The sequence below is a fragment of the Pieris napi genome, chromosome 9 (genome assembly GCF_905475465.1).
Source record: "Pieris napi chromosome 9, ilPieNapi1.2, whole genome shotgun sequence".
Lineage (NCBI taxonomy): Eukaryota > Metazoa > Arthropoda > Insecta > Lepidoptera > Pieridae > Pieris > Pieris napi.
This window is the reverse complement of record NC_062242.1, coordinates 7,129,540-7,147,912: the sequence shown is the minus strand read 5'-3', so window position 1 is coordinate 7,147,912 and position 18,373 is coordinate 7,129,540. Positions and strand designations below refer to the sequence as shown.

Below are 18,373 nucleotides of genomic sequence, written 5' to 3'. Positions count from 1 at the left end.
TCTCTTGAATATACAAAGGAAGGAAATATATTATGAAGAAAGTAAAGAAATTGAAAAAAAAATTTTGCTTCTTCATTTTATGATTACCTAAATCTAATCTGCTTACTTGGGTTTTTATATCATAAATACATATTATAAAGAGTCGAATACTCTTAGACAATACATTGTAAAATCATCTACGACTAGTAGTTATTATGAAGTGTTTAAGTACAGACATTAATTATGAAAATCTCTTCCAGTTTGAATAAGTCCTGTATTTCAGGCCATAAGACGTTTCGTCGCTCGTATCGAACGGCGAGATTACAGCAAAGAAACATGTTTCAGACCCGTCCCGCAGCTGTGACAATGAATCGTAATATTTTAAGGTTTTTATTTACATTTTGAAACGGAGTTTCGCAACGCAAATTGAAAAAAGATCCTCAAACGTTCTAATTTCAATGCATTCCTGTTGTATTCTTTAAAGTTTAAATACTAATATTTTATCACATACGTTTATCAAGGCCTGTATTCGAGCAATCCTTAATAATAATAATAATAATAATAAGTTTTTATTTGCAAAGAAAGTGGTACATTTAGTTTGATTAATTATAAAAAAAGACCGCACAATCAGCCATATAAAATAGGCGTGCAAATGTAATATCAATTATCATGATGTCATAATTATAAGAACAGTTAAATATAATTGTTGTCAAAACTTATGATCAAAACCTCTCCCACTATATAATTGGCACTGATGCTTTAAAGCATCTTAACTAACTTGAGTGTCTAACTTCAAGACATTTGACAGTTTTTTAAAACTGAATTTGATACATATTAATTTGTACTCACAATGATCCAACAATGTATATGAATAGTAAGGAAAGCTACGAATTAATTTTATAATCTTGTAATTAATATTATTATACCTGAAAATAATCATCGTTCTCTAGCCTCCTGGTACTTAAAGCTGAAGTAAACAGACCAAATATTTGAGAAATGCAAGAATTTGCAAGCGTGTGCAAGACACGTTTAGCATATGCAAGCCGAGTTAACTTTCCTTGTTGCGATATTGGAACCGGCACATGAATGTTAAACATGCCTTAATACCTATTTTAAATGTAACTGACTTCACGTGTTGTGTCCAAAAAAACTTCTATTTTTGTCAGTGCTTACCACCAGTGATATATATTTAATAGTTTCCCGGGTTTAACAGTATTACGAAAGTATTTATAGTATTAAGTATATTTTTTATATTGAACATGAACGTCACATTTTACAGTATATTTTTACTAAAGTTATACTATAGTTTCCCGGGTTTAATGGTATTACAAAAGTATTTATAGTATTAAGTATATTTTTTATATTGAACATGAACGTCTCATTTTACAGTATATTTTTACTAAAGTTATACTATAGTTTCCCGGGTTTAATGGTATTACAAAAGTATTTATAGTATTAAGTATATTTTTTATATTGAACATGAACGTCTCATTTTACAGTATATTTTTACTAAAGTTATACTATAGTTTCCCGGGTTTAATGGTATTACAAAAGTATTTATAGTATTAAGTATATTTTTTATATTGAACATGAACGTCTCATTTTACAGTATATTTTTACTAAAGTTATATTATAGTTTCCCGGGTTTAACAGTATTACAAAGTATTTATTAAGTATATATTTTATATTGAATATGAACGTCACATTTAAGAGTATATTTTTACTAAAGTTATAAATATCATATGGTAATTTAATAAAAGATAATATCTATAAAGGTTCTTCGTATTTTAGAAAATAAAGTTTATTAATTTATGCTGTTATATATTGAATGTCGTACTTAATAAAATTTATAATTATTTTTCATAATGTTAGTTTACTAATAAAGGACGTGTGTTAACACTTCGACACGTATTTTATGTGTCGATAATTTAGCTCAGCTGCGAAATAATCCCAAAGAAAAAAGAAAATCCCAAACCAGTAGAAAGATAACGGCTAATCATATTTTAAACGATTGCCCCACACGTCGAGCGGTTGTTCCCAAGTTGTAACTTTTCGAGACGTTCAATATTTGTTTTCCTTTACTAAAAAGAATTTACGATAAAAATATCAAAATATAATAAAATCACGTGCGATGTAAAGGCGAGATAACAACATTATGCACCCCAATTTTCCGTAACGCCAGCAATATAAGACGAAGCCAGGTGTGTCAGATACGGAACAAATGGACGGACGTGAGTGGACTGACCTCTTCTTATTCTTAGTCTAGGAGCTGCTTTGCATTTTAGTTAAGATCGACATTTGCATTATTTATAACTATGTGATTTTCTAGAATAGTACAGAGCTCCTGACTTTGTTTTTTTTTTTTTTTTTTTTGCTTAATCTTCGAAAATAACCTAAGAGCACGAAATTACTAAAAAACTACTAATCAGGTTATCTATGTGCAAAATGATGACGTAATCAAAACCACAATAATTGTATTAATTTTCATGACAAACATCTACTATCAAACAACTATGAGGTGAGATGTCTGGTAAACTACGGCTAATACGATACAAATATTACGATCAAACCAATACTCATGACTGCATTAATTATAAAAAACCTAAACATAGATATTGTACCTTTAGATTTAGATTACCCAGATCACTAAGAAAAATATAAACAACATATTCTCGTTGCTAACTCCTAAACTAAAATACACACAAAGCGGCCTTCGATTTCTTACATTAGACGAGTTTCTTTGTAAAACGGCCTGAAAGAAATCAATCTATAAAAATACCTTAACATACAAAACTGTTTCCCTATTTACCCAGTTATTTTTTATAGGACAGGGGTGGCAAACGGGTAGGAAGCTCACGTGATGTTAAGCCCATGGGCACTTTCAATGCCAGAGGGCTAGGTGACTGGACGTTGACGATTCTAATCGCTCTTCGTTGAATATGGTCAAGTGGGAGGACAGAGGTGGGAACAGTACTACATGTGGGGCCGAATTTGGGCATACAGAGTTGCAAGCGATGCCTGGAGTGAAGTACCGTCGCCTGTATGTTTCAGGGATTATCTTTATAGGTGAGATGGTGATTAGCTTTTTAATTCTGATGTTAAAAATCTAAGATATGCCGGTTTCCTCACTTACCTTCACTGTACGAGCATAACTTAATTGCGCACCTTAAACGCCAATTTGTAATACGAAATTTCATTTCTTTCCTTCTATAAATCATTAACAAAACACTTCGATGAAATGAATGAAAACAAAACGTTAGACAATTTCTTTTCACATCTGTACGTCATTGTAAATCCCAAAAGCATTCTCTAAACCACAAAGCAATACGCAGTAAAGAAGGGGGACAGGGACCTGAGTAATGGGGGCAGTTAGCATCAAACCAGTGGAATAATGGAGCACTTATTGTTTAGCATTGTGGAATATTGATTCCGTTTATTTCCGCAAGGAACCGAACGGAAATCGTCGCGAGTCCAATACTGCCGCGGATATTGCGTCGCCGCACTCGATTCACTGAACTATGCTCATTAGGCCTACAAACCACTACTAAACCGCTAATGTGCAATAATATAAATAATAATTTAACATAGCTTAGATAGTTGTTATACTAATAATAACAATAACAACTATCTAAGCTATGGCTTCCTTAGCAACCACATAATAGTTGTTATAATTGGTTAGGAAAATCAATAGGTGTTGGCCTAATCAATTTGTAAAAAAGTAAAGTAGCGTTACTGTTGTACGATTTAATACTCGTGTTCATGACGAATTAAAAAGTAATCAATTAATTTACGTTCTTCAAGAAAAGGGCGTACCTTCGGCCGGTTGGCATCCCACTTGAGAGAATTTTGGCAATGTGAGTATCTATGGGCTTTTGGCACTTAACATAAGGTGAGCCCGCTTATTAAACAAAAATATTGTTTTTCAGTTATCTATGCAAAAAATAAGCGGTATTTTTCTAGGTATATTTGAATAATTAAGTTATCTGTTTTACTTTTCCCTACTTAGTCCTTAAAAATATTTTAAGACATGGATAACACACATAAAGTTAAACATTTCCAAAAAATATATTCCATATATTTAATTACATTAATAAATCCATAATATTATAGCTTGAATTGTGATCCAGCCCTAACCATCCCTTTATTTGAAACAACGGCCATTAGCCAACTCGAGTACGACTCAAGCGATTATTCGATAACGCGGTCGGTTTCACCGAATAATTGCAAAAATCGTAATTATCCGATCAGTGCATAAGTGTATGGTGATAATAGAGTTAAACTTCGTTTCTGTAAACATAATAATTAAAATAAACGCCCCATTAACATAATTGCTTTTAAATAGTACTATAATTTCGATCACTTTTTTAAAGTGTTTCACCTCCATTTGTTGATATCCATTTCGCAGTTGTGTTCGGTGTTAAATGAAATATATGGAATAAAATGAGTTTATGATAGGGCTAGAATGACTTTATTGCGTTATAATGCTATTTCGAAGCAAAACACAATGTTTACGAGTAAATTAGGTAATTATCAGCAGCTGTAATGAACGTTTACTAGCTATTTTAGCCGGCGTTGTCTGATAAATGAGTTATAAAGGTTTTAGCTGTGCGGTTTTATGCGACCTCGTTCTCTATAATAATAGGTTTTTAGTATTATCATTGAATTGGTTAAATTATTTAAATATTTAATGTTTATATTGAGTGGTATTGTTAGATTAACGTTTTGTGTGGGTTTCGTTAATTCCCTCAATTAATTTTTTGCCCCTGCTCCTTCTTTTTGCTTTCACTAACAGTATTTAAAAAAGGAAATCTGATATAGTTCTTAAATTTTCCCTAGATTGTACACGACCCCAATCTTCCTCTCAGAAAAAATACGGTAGAAATAAATAAATAAAAATTGTGTTGCGCAGGCGCTTAAATCTCAATAACTTTTTTTTCAACTGGGACGTCAGCCTTGGTCAATATAGAAAATTATAACCCTTTTTGGCTGTCAGTGATAAAAAAATAACTTTAACTTAATTATTCGGGCAAAAAATCATGTAAACAATAAAGCTATATGTAGTTTTATAATACGTATATAAAGACAATATTGGTTGAAGGCCAACATCCCCAAACTGGTCCTAGATTGGACTATACAAGTAAAAAGTAAACTCGGTCATCGCCCTTAACAATCCTGGCGACGCTCAGTTGTGGCCGAAGCACGAACCATTGGGTCGATGGAGCCTGAAATTAAGTGCTTGCTCAAGATAGCGAAGTACTGAAAATGCCCATGAGCTTTGATACAACTGTGTCATTATACCAATTATTCTAGTCATAGAATATGGTAATTGGTTGGTGGACTCAGTTGCATTTAGACGCTCAATAGGTCCGTTGTGCGGGGATAGCTTACCAATTTTTGTTAAAAACTTATCTGAGCCACGGTCACAATAATTTCATCAATCTTTATTAGCAAAAAGGATACATGATATTTTCTTCCCCATTTTCTTTACAATTATTCATACATCCGAGTCTACATAAAGATAACAGACATTGTCTTTTAAATGCAGCACATGCCTGCACACGTACAAAAGAAATTCTTTCCTTCAAGGAATTGTGTCAGTAAAGTCGATCACTCGGGGTTCGATCAATAGGCTTTTATTTGTACTAGATCCTGTCTGCGTATCGGAATAATCTGTATATCGAAGTGTATTGAAGACTATTGCTTATAATTCATTGACTCACCACGAAAGAAATACATTTATTGAACCCAAATTTAAAGCTAATTTTAATGTATTCATTTTATCCTTTTAATATTATAAACACGAAAGTTTGTAAGTATGTATGGATGTTTGTTACTCTTTAACGTAAAAACTACTGAATGTATTTTAATAAAACTTTACAATAAATTAAGCTTATACATCAGAATAACACATAGGCTACAATTTATAAAGATATTATGTGAATTGTCCAAAATATCAAGTAAGTAGAAAAAATCTACCATCTGCGAGCTATTCTGGTGTGCGCTGCCAAAACCGCTAGAGTTACACATATGTAATGTTAAGATGAGAATGTTTATCTTAAATAGTCAATATCTTTAGTAGTTTTTTTCTACGCCATGCTAACATAAGCTACTCGAAATACAAACCCTGCGCAGACGAAGTCGCGGGCACAAGCTAGTTCTATATATATTAGAGATATATTTTGTAATAAAAGGTTTGTAAACACGGAAAAGGCTTAATTTGTGTTTATCTTAATAAAAAAAAACATACCGACTTCAAATACGGTTATAGAAGTCGAATAAAATTAAGATTAACAACTTTTGTTGATTCATAATTCAATTAGCTAGTGGTTTATCTCCGAATTTAAAAAATAGATTTTGTTTACATACGTTGAATCGTTAAATACTACATTTAACTAACAAAGTTATGTCTAAAACAGAATTGCACCTGTAATACAGCGTTTGAACAAGGTACGCAAATATATAATTTAGTATGCAAGCTGTTACAGCTCGACAATAGCCATGAAATTTGCAACACCAATAAGTATTTGCAAGGAAAATATGTTACATCATATTGTTTGGTACATAGAAATTCAGTTTCGTAACCACATTATGGCAACGAAGATTTTACGGTGTTTTTGTGTTTCTTTGGTGCTTTCCGAATTCTACTCAATAATTATTAAAGATAATAGAAATGTATATAATCGTATATACATATTATAATACTTAGATTTAATAGAAATCTTTCTATCAAAAGGATAATATATATAGTTGATTTATAATATAATATATACTTTTGTATATAAAAACTACTTTTGCTAAGAACAATTTGAATCTCAATAAAATATTTACAAAATCATTAATAACCCGCCCTGTCTTCATGGGGCTTTTTATACTAAGTAACTAAAGAACTAAGTTATATAGAAGTGGAGGATTTAATGTATTTGTATTCGCAGACACAAACCTAGTCTACAATTCACACAAAACACGTAATAATAATCATAATATTAGTAACATAACATATTATTATTATTAGCATATTAGTTACGGAAGGACTGGGTCACCTGGCACAAGTAATTTATTTGTATATAATTTCAATTACTATATGGTATACAATAAACAATTTTGAATCATCTTTATTGGATATTTCAATGATTTTGTTGTTTAAATTTCACCTTTGTAAATTTGGGACTGTGAGATTGGTTTGTGATTCACATTCATTTGACAAGAATCACTATTAAGTTCTTGTCAAAAATTAAGCTCTTTATTATTTTATACGTAATATCGTGAATAATTTTAAAATGGCCAATGCAGATATTGTCTTTTATCGCGTCAACTCTGCAGCTACATCGATCATGGAATAGATGAACATTATTTATTTAAAAGAAAAACGCTTTTTACCGGATTAAAGTTATGTATTATTATAAATTTACAACTATTTGACATAATTTTAAATTTATCCGACGTTTCGCGTGCTTTACAGCGTGCGTGGTCACGGTGACACGCACGCTGTAAAGCACGCGAAACGTCGGATAAATTTAAAATTATGTCAAATAGTTGTAAATTTATAATAATACATAACTTTAATCCGGTAAAAAGCGTTTTTCTTTTAATGTTATGAGTTATGTTAATCAAAGACAATACCATTATTTATTTTCCATGGTTTTGCTTTGCGCGTCAGCTTTGAGTCTGCCATACGCTCTCCCTACTATTTATTTGATTTAAACTATACCTGCATTATGTAAGTAGGTACTTTGGCTTTGGTACGTTCGCTCTGCTCTCGGAACGTTATAAATCTTCGTAGTGTATATGTATATACATATTATTGTAAATATGCAATAAGCATTGTAATTATAATAAACATGTATTTATTAATTAAATAGCAATTTTTGATTTGGAGACCTTTTAAGTAAGAACAAACCTAACTTGAGAAGAATATACTTAAAAATTCAGCGGATTCTAGATGAAGTTATGGTTCGTATGATGCAGCAAAACATTACCCAGTGACACTAGAGTATTCTATATATTGGCCTCAGTTTTCTGTCTCTGTCTCGTGGTGTAATTTTTTAAACACGCAGGTAGGTGGTCAGCCTTGTGTGCCTGGCACACACAGTAAATTTTTTGGCTTGTCTGTACGACGGAGTACTAAATGCACACATAGATATATAAATCTATTGGTACACAGCCGTGATTCACACAACCTTAGAATTGAGAACCCTCAAACCACTAGACCAACACTACTAACGTACAATGAATATTTTTATAATGTAAGAGTTTTTTATTTAGAAGTATAAAACAGCAAATAGCATCAAAGTACTATCAGTGAATGTGTTAAACGCGAATAAAACAATTAACACGAACAAAGGGATATCCGAAATGTTTTCCAAATAAACATTTAAGCAGAAAACATTTTTAAAACAAGACTGTAAGCTTTACTGCAGTATTGATTTTGCATCCGGCAGTGGACCCTACGTATAGGGTTGCTACAGTTAAGCTAGTTAGTACAAAAAAAGGTAGACGTTATATTTTGTATCAGGAACAATTTTTTTTGAATTGATTCCACAATGTATATCGAGAAGAATTTATATGTAAGGAAAAAAATATTTTAGATTTGATTTATTTATGGATAACGTTTATTAACGTGTAATCGCATCAACTTCTCTTTATCTGAGAATATGTCATACATGTATGAGTAGTAGAGTAGTGTGTGTGTTATCTCCAGATTATTAGCAACCTAGAGATTTAAACGATCTTTAATTAAAAACAATATTCAATTTTATTTGTTTATTAAAACTAAGTAATATTATAGATAATAAAACAAGTATTATGAATTATAAGGAATGCAACGGGCGGCCATATCGGGCCTATTTCCGATATAAACCAAAAAGAAGCATCTCGATGAATTTTAGTTTTCGGTAAACTTGTGGACAAACATACAGTAACGAAACAACACTAATAGACTAAATAGATCATTATACTTAAATGTTATCGAATTCCACATAACAAAATTAAGTAAGGAGGTTACTTTTGAAGTGTTAAAAGCGTTTCCTTACAGTAAATTATATTTAAAAAATCTGATAATCGAGTTAATAATAATGATATCGCTTTAAAATTAATTTTAATACTTATATAAATTCCATTTAAAACATGCCATGCTTTTAAATTTTACAATTATTACACAACCCTACAAATGTGAATACGCGAAATCTAGACTTTTTAGCTTTTAAGCGATTATTGCTGACAATTTTCATCTGTAGTGTATAGAGCAGATGTCGCATCGAAACTTGTATAAAATGACTACGACTCATTGATCTAGTGGTTAGTACCCCTGACTGCGAATCCATGGGTCCCGGGTTCGATCCCCGGCTGAGACGAACATCGATGTGATGAGTATTTGGTGTTGTGCTTAGGTCTTGGGTGTTTAAATATGTATTTATATGTTTATCTATCTATAATATGTATGTATATCCGTTGCCTAGTACCCATAACACAAGCTTCACCAGATTAGCATGGGACTAGGTCAATTGGTGTGAATTGTCTTTAAAAAAAAATGTTCAGTTCTCTTCATAGACACATAATTATTAAAAGAGACGATGACAAGTCCCGATGGGATGTCTTTGACCCTTTGGAGGATGGAACGGGCTTTGGTATGGGATGCTACTTCTGTAGACACGTTGCTGCGTCCCACGGAAGGCAAAAAAGCTGGCGCGGCCGTACAGCAGGCGGAAAATAATAAACGGCTCTAATATAAGAGTATTTCCTCCAACTTCGATTTTGTTCCTTAAAGTTTCCGTGCTTCTGCCCCTTTCGAATAAGCATTTTGTTTGGTTCTACACTGGCGGAGTAGCCGTTATACGCACAATAATTACAGTTTCATTTCAGTTTCAGTATAAAACGTTTCGACCAAACATTCGTAAGCGGTTCACTTTTATTTTCATCCGTCGATTTGCGAACGCCACAGGATTTGTTGATCGATAAATTTTGTATTCAGCGTGCTTAATATCGATTTACTGACTAAATCGACTTACTTCGCGAGTTATTTCATTGGGGCTTACGTATTAAATTTTATTAGTTATATATGTATATGTGATATGTATATGTGATATGTATATGTGATAAGCAGTGTGAACCACAAGCTTGCTCCTTTGGTGAAAGCAAAGATCTCGAGGAAACCGGTATGTCTCAAACCCGAGAACATATGTGTCATACAAAGAAGGCTGATCACCTACTTGTCTATATAATCCATTTGGGGTTTTTATAGAACGGGGGGAAAACAGGCAGGAGGCTCACCTGATGTTAAGTGATACCGCCGCCCTTGGACACTCTCAATGCCAGAGGGCTCGCGAGTGCGTTGCCGGCCTTTTAAGAATTGGTAGTAGAAAGAAGTGGTAATTTCTTGAAGGACCCTAAGTCGAATTGGTTCGGAAATACTTCAGTAGGCAGCTGGTTCCAGATAGTAGTAGTGCGCGGCAAAAACTGCCTTGAAAAACGCTCAGTTGTAGAACAAATTATGGAGTTATGACAGCATTGAATTTTTACTATTAGTATGAAATAAAATGCATAAAAATCACAGATTAACGTTGTATTTTTGAGCGAAATCAAAAAATCCGTTAGTTGTTTAGGATGGCTTCTTCCGTGCCTTGCGATTCTGATAAACAATAAACTACAAGCTCCCTCCTTATCAGAATGCGAAATCGTAAAATGACTGCTTCACGACTGATTTGAGCGCGACCGCCGCTGTGACAACCGCTGTGTGAGTTCGAAAAGTGAGTTACAGAATCGCAAGGCTGATCTGGATGTTTGAGCTGTTAAATGATTTGTCTCCGCAGCAAATTGGTTAAATAGATATGATTTTGTTAGCCGGTGGATAGTTAAGATATTTTCATATTACTTATCGTAACGAATCAATTTTCATTCGAATATTAAAAGGAATAAGTCAACATTCCTAAAAGTGGCTACAAAATGTAAAAATGGTAAAAATTTACTTTAATCTTAGAATGATAATTGTTTTTTTATGCCGATTACTTGGTTATGTAGTTACATTATATACAAAACGCGGTATTATTTACTGTGTGATGTTAAACGCCTTGCAATATACGTTTCATGTATGTAAACTAAATAATATTTCATCCCTGACTAAACTAAACTTAATCTTTAACCTACTTTTATAAGAATAATTACGAAACTTTCATGATGCATCACAGTTACAATACATCTGAAAATAGTTTAAAAATAATTACGGCAGTCAATCAATTGTCGAAAACGATCGTTCACATTTATCTAACAGATAAGCCAGTTCTGGCGAGTGTCCAAGTGCCAGATAAACTAATTTGACGTGCCCATAGATTGCTATTGAACAGACAGCGGTGGTCAACCTGCGTCTTATTTAGTTTAATTATAACGATTTATTTGGCTCGTTTTTGTTCTATAAAACTTACCAGTACATAATAAATCATTTATTTTACTTTAGTTTTAAGTAATGAATGTGCCGTGTGGCCCTTCCGGCATCAAGGTTGTTTATTTTATTACGGTTAAACCCTAAGGTTGGGGTTTTTGGTGTTTTTTCACCTATAATTTTCTAATCTTTAAAGAAAAATGAAACAAAATACAAAAGAATCTTTAATTGGACTAAATAGTCACGTTCTCTAACTTTCATTTTCATATTATTATGAACTTACCCATTTTTTAGGTTATATACCAGATGCGTTAGTTAAATAAATAGTATAATATTTTAATGTTCTGTGCGCAGCGAATTATGTAAGATAACTAAAATCTTTTGGAATGTATCCACTTGATTAAGCTTAACAAAGACTTTACAATTTTCTTAGCCTATTTACTTAAATACAAAAGCTTTTAACATATTTATCAACTTGGAGCTCTGGACAAAAGAGATTTCTTTATAATTTTTTTATATGTTAAATTTAAAATATCGTTGACGTACTGTTAATAATAGTAGGGAAAATGACAATACCTAATACATTTTAGGAGTACTGCGAGGTAAACAAATGTTGTTTATGTTAAGTTATCTAATTTCTCCCACTTTTCAAGAATTCTAAAAAAATTAGAAATTAATTTGATTCATTTAATTTCAGCTTATTTTAGTAGGTTTAAAAAGTATTTTATATAATAATTAGTACACGTAACAACAATGTTGAAAATATTCAATTCAGCATATTTTTCGCACCAATAGTTGGTCACCCCTACGTAGTTGCAATACAAAAAATTACAATAATTTGAATCGGTAACATAATAGGGACAAATTGATAATATTTCATGAATAGATCGAATGTTGATTAATGTTTGATTGAAATATTTTAGTGGCTTTGGTGACTTAGTCTAGTCGACAAGTTGAAAATGGAACAAAATAGAGATACTACTCCTAAAATTATGTGCGATAGCTCATTGGATCCGGAATGACGTCTAGAAAAATGTGCTAAAAGCGTGTATTAGCACATAAAAAATTGCAAAAGTTATAGACCATTAAAGATGAAAAAATAATGGCATTTAGTTTTTTGCCAATATTTAATAAACTATTAATATTTAAGAAATTTCAAATAAAGATTCTGAAAGAGGAGGAAATTTCTAATAAAAAACTCCTGACTCCCAGAACTCTATCTCTATTATTTATAATGTTAATTTAACGCTGAAAATAGGTCTGCGGTTGACATTTTTAGGATTCGCGCGTGGCGTCAAAAGCGACTACGGCACATTAATTAATTTATTTAAGGTATTGAATATTTTTTTTTAAATTTGAAAAAATTATGGTGTGTTCTGAACACTATAATTAATTTATTCCCGTTGAAAATTTTACTTAAAGTTAATTTTTCAACAAGTTAAATAATTGTTAACTAACGAAATTTTCTCGAACGACCGTCTTAATTGTAAGTGAAAAAAAATGTTTAAATAATGGTCGTAAAAATATTTCGCTTCGTAGAGCCTTTCTTACATACATACTTAACAAGATCGTGCCATAAAAGTTAAAAAAATATTTATACTTTGTTTATAACAATTTTTTTACTTAAACAAAAACTTAAAAATCCATGTAATGATGTTAAAAAAAATTTTTTTTTTCTCAATCATCATATAATCGTTTTTTTATTAATACAAGATATTTATTGATTTGAAAAAAAAAAAATTCCCGCCATTTGTTGATAAATTTTTTTTAAACAAATTGATTAAATCAATATTTTTTAAAAAAAATTTAACACAACTTTATTACATTAAAAATTTTATGATTTTTAAAAAAAAAATTTTTCCTTAATAACAATTTTTAATTGTTTATAATCGTTTTTTTTAATTTTCTATTGTTTAAATAATTAGTTAAGAAAATTTTTTTTTCCTAAAAATCATAATTGACAGTCTTCTATAAAGTAACAGAAAATTTTTTTTTTTTAATCAACAATTCTATTGTTTATTTTTGTAAATTTTTTGATTATCATGAATATTACTTTTATTTAAAATTAAAAAAAAAATTTTCTATACTTTGTTATATATGGTTGTTTTTGTTAATTTTAGAAGTTTTAGAAAAAAAATAAACCAAAGTTGAATATTTGTTTATAACAAATTGGTAAGTTAATAAACAATAGAATTGTTGATAAAAAAAAAAATTTTTTCTTTTACTTTATAGAAGACTGTCAATTATGATTTTTAGGAAAAAAAAATTTCTTAACTAATTATTTAAACAATAGAAAATTAAAAAAAACGATTATAAACAATTAAAAATTGTTATTAAGGAAAAAATTTTTTTTTAAAAATCATAAAAATTTTAATGTAATAAAGTTGTGTTACATTTTTTTTAATCAATTTGTTTAAAAAAAATGATCAACAAATGGCGGGAATTTTTTTTTTGCAAATTAATAAATATCTTGTATTAATAAAAAAACGATTATATGATGATTGAGAAAAAAAAAAATTTTTTTAACATCATTACATGGATTTTTAAGTTTTTGTTTAAGTAAAAAAATTGTTATAAACAAAGTATAAATATTTTTTTAACTTTTATGGCACGATCTTGTTAAGTATGTATGTAAGAAAGGCTCTACGAAGCGAAATATTTTTACGACCATTATTTAAACATTTTTTTTCACTTACAATTAAGACGGTCGTTCGAGAAAATTTCGTTAGTTAACAATTATTTAACTTGTTGAAAAATTAACTTTAAGTAAAATTTTCAACGGGAATAAATTAATTATAGTGTTCAGAACACACCATAATTTTTTCAAATTTAAAAAAAAATATTCAATACCTTAAATAAATTAATTAATGTGCCGTAGTCGCTTTTGACGCCACGCGCGAATCCTAAAAATGTCACCCGCAGACCTATTTTCAGCGTTAAATTAACATTATAAATAATGGAGATAGAGTTCTGGGAGTCAGGAGTTTTTTATTAGAAATTTCCTCCTCTTTCAGAATCTTTATTTGAAATTTCTTAAATATTAATAGTTTATTAAATATTGGCAAAAAACTAAATGCCATTATTTTTTCATCTTTAATGGTCTATAACTTTTGCAATTTTTTATGTGCTAATACACGCTTTTAGCACATTTTTCTAGACGTCATTCCGGATCCAATGAGCTATCGCACATAATTTTAGGAGTAGTATCTCTATTTTGTTCCATTTTCAACTTGTCGACTAGACTAACTAGTATGGGATAATAATTGCAAATCAGTTTGACAAATTCATACAATAGATTATAAATAATATGCAAAATGGCGTCATTTTAGCACAATCGTTTAAAGTATTTGTAAAATATTCTAAATAATATAATACGTTTTATATTATTACTTTAATTATTTGTTTTTTTTCATTGGTATTTTTTATGGTAGATTACTGTACTCCGTAGCTCCCAATAGAAATTCCAATGTTCAGTTCTTGCACCGCGCAATTACAAGGTAAAACATCAGCGCTACGGATTTCAAAAATATCGAGGCGTCGCGCGCTTTTATATATCTAGGTCTATATTATCTATTGGGAGGTACAGAGTATTGGTATTATAATCTTAATAAGATATACAGTCAAACCGATAGAATATTTTTCCCTTAAAAAATTTCAGTAATCTACTGTGGTAATAATGTGCGAAACGGTAATTTTTTTATCATTTAATTTATAGTTTTTTACATAACATTAACAAAGATAATCGCACAAATAGTATCTTTTGAAAACCAATATATCTTTCATGATAGGCATCAATGTAAGAAATGTAAATCTGACTATGAAACATACTTACAGCGTAAAAAATGTTACGCCAGCTTGTAAATAAATAACTAAACTATAAACTTACTAAAAGCTACAATAAATTGCAAGAATTACCTTGGTAGCTCCTTCGCTGGACTCGACTGGGTTTCTTGATGAGAGAAAGAGGCCATTTCACGGGATTAAATATAAATTATTACACACATTTTTAAACGTCTAATATACACTTTATTAGAAACGATATAACTATTAGTTTAAACTTAATGAGGTTCTGGCGTATATTAAGTTTACATCCGAATAAAAAATATACATTATTTGCAGCAGTAATATGTGTATATATTTTATTTTACAATCTCATTAAGTTAATACAAGCTATATAGGTATTTAATTATTCTTATTTTTCACTTTAATTCGAAAATTGAGGCTTGTATTTTTGAGTCTGACGCGGATTTTTGGTTAATATTTTTAATGACTAACATTGATCTAATAGAACATTTGAAAATATCCAATCAACATTTTAGTACTTCAGTAATTAACTTTACAACCTTAAATGAAGTTCTACCGTTTGATGACTAATTAAGGAAAAGCGTTGAAGTCGTAACAAAGTGATTTTAGTTGTCAAGTTACTCCGAAAAGGCTCGAATGTAATTAATTTTAGTGCTCTACCACGTGCCATGTAAATCAAGTTCTGTGTAACAGAAGTTATTGGGGTATTAATATTTGACTTCAATTAGAATAATACATGAATTACGTTTAATTTGTGCGAATGCCGTTATGTTAATTATGGTAAGACCTGGGCACAACTTAAAAGTTTTAAAATATCTGAAATAAATACACAATGTTATTATAATTATTGTTGTGTTTACAATCAGTGAAATTTCTATAAATTTTTGATATATGAATATTGAATATGGTATAATTAGTTCTATGTAATTAAATGCCATTATATTTTATGTACTTATGTTTATTTGAAATAAATAGTTTAATTATATCATAACAAGATTTTATGACTAAATTATATATATAGACTGCTATTATATATAGACTGCTGACTGCTATTATTGAAGACTAAATAATGAACGTAAGGGATGTACTTCGGTAGTCACAGACCTAATTTGATTAAAACGTGTAAACCTCACATTTCTAGTATCAATATAATTTCTTTCATTTTTTATCGTAAAAAGTACTAATGAAATAATTACACGGTAATTAACGTAATAAAAAAATGTTATGTTTTAATTAACACTTATTTTGAAGCCGTAAAATGTATTTTCATCGTTCATTTTACGTCTTGGCTATAAAGGTGTCGGAGCTTTTAAGAAAATTGATTTTGATGGCGTTTCCCGCTGGTTTATTTGTTAGTTTATATCGAAGCCAAGGTACGCTTTTATGACTGGAGCTATGAAATTTGATATCAATTTATGAAATATTATAGCTAGTCCAGCTACTGTTACTTTCTCCACATAGATGATATCTTACATGCTCCTCAATGCATTTAAAGGCATATTATTATCTACTGCTTATGTGGTCTCTGGCAGAATGACCAGCGCTGTGGAACATTCTGCTCCTCAGCATAATGCTGTGCCAGGGCTAATTACAGCTACAGCACACACGCATTACATACTTGAAACGAACCGAATGGGAAAAGGAAAAAAAAAATATCTCTCATAATCTTTTTATTTAATTTTTTCTCTTTGATTATTGTTATTTTGTGTGTTTATTTGAGTGTGTTTTTGTTTGTAATAAATGATATATCTCTGTCTATTTCTACTACTTTGAGCTACAAAAAAAACCTATCTATAATTTTGCTATAACTTTAGAGTATAGACGAACCAAAGTAAGAATGAAGTTCAGTTAAAATAAATTTTCCAAAACATTAAATGCACTTGCGTTCAAAAAACAATCACCAGCGTCTGGGTGCGAACTTTATAATTTATTCAGTGCTTAGGAAGGTCTACTTTAATTATCGTGACGTCAGACGACGACAATAAAAGCACAAAGTGCTAGTCATAAATTTTTAACGTCTTGAAGTACGTTCGGCTCCCTTTGTGAGGTACTGAAGCGGAATTATCGTGTTTGAGCGATTGTCACTTTGAATATGTGTAGTGCTCTTCAAAGGTGTGATTTATAATTTTCCCCTTGAATGAATATTAAAAGAATAATTCATGTAAATACTTATATACTCAATCAACGAGAAATAAGCGTAATGTACAAAATGATACGAAACTGTTTATGATTTTAATAAAAAACATTTTTATTTTTGAAACGAGTTTTTTAGTTTTTTTAGTAACGTAACTGTGCATTTTTAGATTCCCAAAACTTTTTAGAAAATTAACTATATATGTGAAAGATTTCTATACCTATATATAAAAATGAATCTGTATTTCGCTTGGTCATCGCATCACGCGTGAACGAATAGAAGAATTTTGCTTCTTATTTTGTTGTGTTTATTTTTGACAGGAGAAGTTTCTTATGAATGAAAATTTTTGGAAAAATGGGCGAAACATTAGGAAACTTAACGTCAATATTAATTTGTCAGCAATTAACGCTATAAATAGAATAAAACTTAAAACAAAGCCAAGTTTTTGATAAAAAAATGTTTTTTAATTATACCCATTTGATATTCATATTCATAGTTAATATAGGAACACGTTATCGTCAGCTAGTAACTAAATAAATATAATTCCATATTATTCCATTCCAATAGCATATAGTTCAGCTATTCTTATTTTATTTACCGATAAAATGCCGCATACTTTATGCGTAAGTAAATAAAATTATGTCAATATTTAGAGCATACACATGTTGAGCTTTTGATAATATTTTCAATGTTTTTCAATTATGTGTCACGATGACTTGGAGTGAGGTCACACGGCGTGAATCGAAATGTCGTCATATTACTAATGACAAGCGCTAAATTTAATTTATTAACAAACTTAAAAAATATCATTCCATTTCTGGCTTTTGTGTATAATGTAATTGTTTGGATATTGTTTAGTAAAGAGCAAATAAATAAATAAATCATGAATTTGGTAATTTGCATCTATAAACGGGACAACAACTTAATTTTTAATACTATTGAGTTATTTTAATAAATCGTTAGAATTATTCAAAAGTATTACCCATGTTTATGAATCTAGTAAAAAAAGTGATTCTAAGTAAAAACAACCGACATTTAAAATAATAGTCTCTCGTTGTTCATAGAAAAGTACCAATTTATAAAAG

At 30.1% G+C, this 18,373-nt stretch overlaps 1 protein-coding gene across 4 annotated transcripts in view; it reads right to left on the bottom strand.

Annotated features, from left to right (window-relative positions):
• LOC125052332 (kinesin-like protein CG14535) overlaps positions 1-18,373 on the bottom strand; it is a 255,440-nt gene that overhangs the window by 64,712 nt on the left and 172,355 nt on the right. The window contains exon 2 of one of the 4 annotated variants that reach the window (XM_047653110.1): positions 15,266-15,374. The exons of 1 other annotated variant lie outside the window; for it this stretch is intronic. In XM_047653110.1, coding sequence (XP_047509066.1) covers positions 15,266-15,321 — 56 coding nt within the window. In that variant the 5' untranslated portion in view covers positions 15,322-15,374. Of the gene's footprint in view, positions 1-15,265; positions 15,420-18,373 lie in introns of all 4 variants that reach the window. 2 more of the 4 variants (XM_047653108.1, XM_047653109.1) reach the window with 2 other exon arrangements.